Genomic DNA, 5,994 nt, shown 5'->3' on the forward strand with positions numbered 1-5,994 from the left:
TCTCTATCTCTATCTCTCCCCCTTTTTCCTCCCCTCCACTCCCCCTGCCCATTCTTCCTTCCCTCTTCTCTTTCTCTCCTTGGCTGTTTGCCTTTTGGCCCAGCCTCCAGGGCCTGGAATGCTCTTCTGTTTATCTCCTTTTGTTAGTGGAGCAATTTTTCAGAGACAGTTTCTCTCTGCATCTGTCTCTTATAGCACAACCTCATGGAGCTGTGGGAGTTCTTCTTTCCTTGTCCCCTTAAGTCGGTTATGAGTTGCAGCCAGACCTAGAATGTCATCAACACAGACACACTTTGTAGCCCTCCCACATGGTCCAGTTTCAGGGAGCAGTCATACTGGCTTGGAGAGGCCCCAGAACAGAAGAGCACAGCTCTGAAGTAAGACACTCATTCACCCTGTCCTACCAGCAGAGGGGCTGTCGTGAGGATTGTTGGCAACAGCTTACATAAAGCAGTATGCCCGAAGTTGCTGGTTCATAATTCCTTGCTTTGATTGAATGACTGATTGGTTGATTGAGACATGGTCTCAAAATATAGTCCAACCCAGCCTTGAATTTACTATGTTGCCCAAGCTTGATTCATACTTGGGGTTCTTCTGCCTCCTGAGTAGTGTTATTTGCAGCCATGTGCTGCCACATGTGGCACTATCATTTAAAATTATGTTATTTTTTAATTTTTTATTTATGTTTTTAATAATTTTATTGAGAAACAAATAGCAATGAGACAGTTTCAAAACTGATTAGTAGGAGAGTTTCAATAATTAATACATTGCATGTTGTTATCTTCTTAGTACAAGATACTGACATGATATCCTGTCCAAACACTATTAGTACAAATCTTTCTTCTCATGGAATTAAGAGAAAGTAGCTATATATCGATCCTAACTGTTTTGTATATATAGATACAAAATGTCATTCATTTCTATCCCCTTTTTTGTTTACTTTTGTCAGAGATGGGTATTCCATTGTCATTTAAATATTGTAGGTGTGTGAATTCAGCAAAATATTCCAATATAGTCCAGTAGTCCTTACTAGGAGTGAGTCATCCACAGGACTGGCAATGTCAGAAATTGTTGACCTGGGCCCTTTACAGCCCAGCATACCAACATGGCTTCACCCCTTATACCTTGTTGGTTTTTTTTTTTTCACCTTTCTACTGGATGGTTAAGACAAAAAATTATGTTAAATACTGAAGGTGCATTCTGATTTGGAACAATTCTCAAGAAAGGAGACCTTGTTACCCCAAATAAGTTTTTCCTTGTAGACAACTAATGCTTTCTGTTTAAGAGTTCAAAATTTAAATTTCCATCAAAGAGCGCTGTTCCCTGATTTCAGCCTAATAATTCAAAAGGCTCAGCAAAGTCCACTGCTGTTGGCACAGTGACAACTGAATTGCATTACATGGGCCGATTGTGGTCGCAGAAAACCTTGTGAAGCTGCTGGAGTGTATCCTTCCTTGGGAGAGGAAGGTTTGCCTGTGCACTGCTATCTGACCACCTTTTTTAATATCACAGGCCTGTCTTCCTGGTCCCTATTAAATTACTATAGATTTGTTTGTGTCTTTAGTGTTAGGTGTTTTAGAAGAGTGAGTTTTTGAAAGACTTGAAGGTTATACTTTATGAAAGAATTGAAAACTTGGGGCTTAGATCACTTCTATTGTGTCATTGTTCTATGACATGGAGATACTGAAATGTGGAGGCCACACCCACCCGTGTGAAGCATACAGCCCCAGGCAGCATACGTGGGTGCTTAGCAACAGTGGGGGGGCGCAGACCATGCTCTCCGGGGGTCATTGCTGAAGGGACGAGAGAGCATGGTTTGGGAGTGGGGTGAAGGAAGCCTTTCACACATCTCTATGTACATTTCTATAAGGTTTGAAACTTCAAAAGAATATATTCAAAAGTTACATTACACTTGTCATTTAGAAAAACCAGGGGCTTCTATAGCCATCTTCCTGTGTAAACGTCCCCTTCCACTTCAGGTAAGCTGGTTACTGCTGCCTAACTGTGAATTCCCTTCCATTTTAGCGTGTTCCTAAGTCTGTACTTTGGTATGAGAGTACAGACTTTACCTAATGTAAGCAACTTCTACAGTAGTATCCAAATGCTTAACTAGGCCCAGCCTCAGTACAGGAGGGCCTCACAGTCTCATCTAGACTCTGGCACCAGAGTTGTAGTGCCAGTTCCGCTCCTGGTAGAACCCGAGGTACTCACGTGTCCATGTGGAGAAGGTCCAGCCAACTCCCTGTGATCACAACAGCATGGAAGTGCTGTGGCCTCCGCACGTTTCAGCAGCAGCAGCTGCCTGAACATTTCCCCTTGGGCTGCGAGGGGCAGGCAGGGCTGCTGCTGGCCACTTTCTGCCGGGGTACCTGCCTCGAGGCTCTGAAAGTCTGGAAAATTGATATTGAATCAACATACTAGGAACAACACTTGAATCTGACTCTGCCCAGTTCTATCTCCAGAAATGCCTTCTGCTTACTCAGGTGTGGCTCATGTTTCCCTCTGAGCTATACTTAGATTCCTGAGGAAAATGTAAACTGAAATTTCTTAAATAATGCTCTCCATAATAGAGATTGAAAAATGTATGAGAGAAAAAAGTTCTTTGATACGTTAATCAACTCATAGAGAGGTCATTCTGGAGTAGCAAACCTATGGCACACATACCACATCTGGCTGTTTGTGTCATTGAAAGCTCGAAAAGATTTGCTATCACTGTTCTAGAGCCTTTGATATTATGATAGAAAATATTCCCTTGGATGGTTTTAAGAAAACAAAAGCAATGTAAAAATGTAAACTGTTGCTATATTGTTACTAAATGTCAGTGCCAGAGCCTAGAAGAGAATTACAGATCTTTGAGTCTCTTATTTGAGTCTAACCCGAGCTATTGTGCTAGAGTGAGGGTTACATGTAATGCCAAGTTTATGGCTCATCAGCCTGGGTCCCAGTAGCTACAGATCAATTGATTTATTAATCAATATTTATTTTGTGAAGTGATAAAGAAGGATGAGCCTCCTGAATGGACAGCTTGTTAAGCCTTGGCATGTGTCCCTTGTGACCAGGTGTCCTGCACACACAGCAGAGGTGTTCAGTCTTCACCACCAGGCTTTCTCACTGGGGTGGCTGCATGTTGGGCAGCAATGGCTGCTGCAAAGGAGCACCTTTTCTCACCGCTATAGCTACAAATAAAGCAAACCAATCAGTGTTTGGAGAAATGCTTACCCAATATATGCTTTCTATTAAACTTAATTCTGAAAAATGTACGTTTAAATGACAAGGTCACTTATTAAACATATAAATTAATGTAGCTTAAATTGAGAAAGGGTAAAGAATTAAGAATAGTATATCCAAAACGTATTTGAAAATCCCAAATGAATGATTTTTTGCAAAACTAACAAAAAACAAAATGTTCTAGGGGCTAAAAATGGATTGGACAAATTAAGAGGCTACCAAAAGTAAAGTTCTTGGCTGTCTTGTTCCATAAAAACATTTATGAAGCAAAATGGACTCTGTGCCAAGTTCTACATATGAGACCTTCACCATGACCAAGTACAAAATTCCACAGGGTTGTTTCTGTCATCCTGAAAGCAACAGTAGACACAGTAGGAAAAGAATTAAAAGGAAAAAATATTTTTTTCTTTTAAAGTTAATAGCATAATCTCAGTAACATCATTGGAAATGCTTGGCCTTTAGTTTTCCCAGTTACATCCATTGAGTCTGGTTCTGTGGTATTGTAAAATTTTATTCTGGATTCTCTGGAGTTTGATTATAGACATGTTTCTAAGATTTTCCATATTTATCTCTTTAAATTTATAGAGAGAATAAAATGTATGTCTAGATAAGAATATTAGGATTCAATAACTATAACTCCTTTTGTCTTTACGTGCTTGTTAAATTCAATTGATTGCCTGTCTTTTCTCTTCAGATCTCTTTTTGTCTCAATACATGGAAACATCTCAGTCTTTCTGCTTGCTTAAGGTCACAAGGAGGTAGAACCTGCTCTCATCTCTGAGCCGGGTTCCTTCCAATGTCCTAGGTTATTAATAAGCCCATTAACTTCTCACTGCTGAGAAGCTGTGTTTTCACAGAGTATGGTGGAAGAGAAGGATATTTTATTAGAAAATAAAGTCAGGATACTGAGATCTTATTGGAAATGTTAGTATGATGGACCTAGCTTTATTTTTCAAGCTTGGTGTCCCACGGTCGGGCCTAGGGAAAACAGAGATGCAGCTGTGATCCATACAGCTGCTTTAGCTGGCCTCGCCCTTTCTCCCAAGCCTCAGTGTCTTTGGGCGGGGCTGGGGGGTGCTTTCTTGCAACAGTTCTTTCTGTTCCCTGCCACTGCTCATGTGGACCATGGACTCCAGGCTGGCCCTGTCTGGTGCACTGTGGATATATTGACTGTCTTCCCAGCAGCAGTATCTTCATCTGTAAAATGGGGGTGACAATTTTTTTTTTTTTTTTTGAGACCTGCTAGTGTTATAATCCAAGTGATTAGAATAATGGCTGGAACTTAGTAAAAACTAAATAAAATGCAATTGCTATTCTATGCATATACATTTAAGAAAACCTGATACTTTTTACAACTTTTGCCAATTGTTGAATAAAAAGGCAGTTTTAATTGCTTTTCTAGTTATTTAATTGCTTCTCTTGTCTAGTTATTGAATTGTTTATTGTAACTACTATACTTTGGATAAAACTATGGCAACATCTACAGCATTTCATCTGCACTTATATTTACTTAAATGTTTCTTCTCTATAACCCCAGGGGAGAAATCAAGTCTATCACTGAAATTTCTATCACATAGCACAGTATCTACCAAGCAGTAGGTAAAATTAGGTATTTGAGTTTATTAACTAACTATAAGATTAAAATTTTCAGTGGTTCAAAATTAATATTCTGGATCTTATATCTTGGGTGCTTAAATATGTCTATAAGATTTGCCAATAGACATATTTAATTAAAATAATATAATTATTTTAAAGGTTTTTAAAAAAGAAATGTTAATGAATGAATCTGACATCTAATCCAAAGACTTTTACAGGCCTGATGTCAAAGAGTTTGCAGGCTAGGAAGGAAAGTAAATATATAAATAATTGCTTTTTCTTGTCTTTTAATGAAAATATAAAGAAAAGGAATTTTTCAAAGGAGTTGGCTATCTATATAAAATTAAGGGGAAGGGGAATATAAGCGGGCATTGCTTAGAAGTCAGTTTTCCTGAAGCAAAGTTGACGTGTGCTCGTCTGTCCTAGGTGCTGTCGTTCTTCTTCATTGGTCTGATGTCCATGATGATTCCCCTGTGCAGGGTCTTTGGGGCCCTCGTTGCTGTCTGTCTCATCATGGGTCTCTTTGATGGGTGCTTCATTTCTATCATGGCCCCCATTGCCTTTGCATTGGTTGGTGCCCAGGATGTTTCTCAAGCAATTGGATTTCTGCTTGGACTCATGTCTATCCCCATGACTATTGGCCCACCACTTGCAGGTAAATATGATGATTTTCCAGTAGTTATATTAATTCTAAGCATTTTCTATTTCAGGTCCTAAGTCATATTTTCATATAAAATGTTTAATTTATTGATTACTAATCCTTGTGTGTGTGTGTGTGTGTGTGCCGTATCTCTTACATTTTTAGTAAGACTAGCTATAAATAATATGTTGAAAAAGATTTCCAGGAATTTCTTCTTTTTTTTTTAGCATTTAAACAACAACAAAAAATGTGTAACTGCATCTAGAAATTTGACTTCAAATTTTTTATGGTCCTGGGCATGAACTGAGGGCTTTGCCCATAGTTGGTCAGGTGAGCACTCTATCACTGAGCAATATCCCCAGCAAAATACTACTTTGAGTTTTTGGTGGAGTGGGTTGAGGATTGAACCCAAGACCTAGGGTATACTAAACATCAGTTCTACCAATAACCCCAGCCTCTAAGCTTTTCACAATGACTGTATTTTAATTATTGTATGCTTTAGACTCATTAGAGGAACTGGAATATATATA

General features: G+C 39.0%; 1 protein-coding gene across 2 annotated transcripts in view; it reads left to right on the forward strand.

The window, feature by feature from the left end:
- The window catches only part of Slc16a10 (solute carrier family 16 member 10), a 130,868-nt gene that overhangs the window by 118,500 nt on the left and 6,374 nt on the right, over positions 1-5,994 (forward strand). For both annotated transcript variants that reach the window (XM_004637498.2, XM_023722303.1), the window contains one exon: positions 5,251-5,479. In XM_004637498.2, the coding sequence (XP_004637555.1) occupies positions 5,251-5,479 (229 nt within the window). The remainder of the gene's footprint in view (positions 1-5,250; positions 5,480-5,994) is intronic.

Source organism: Octodon degus, unplaced genomic scaffold (assembly GCF_000260255.1).
Source record: "Octodon degus isolate 3935 unplaced genomic scaffold, OctDeg1.0 scaffold00090, whole genome shotgun sequence".
Lineage (NCBI taxonomy): Eukaryota > Metazoa > Chordata > Mammalia > Rodentia > Octodontidae > Octodon > Octodon degus.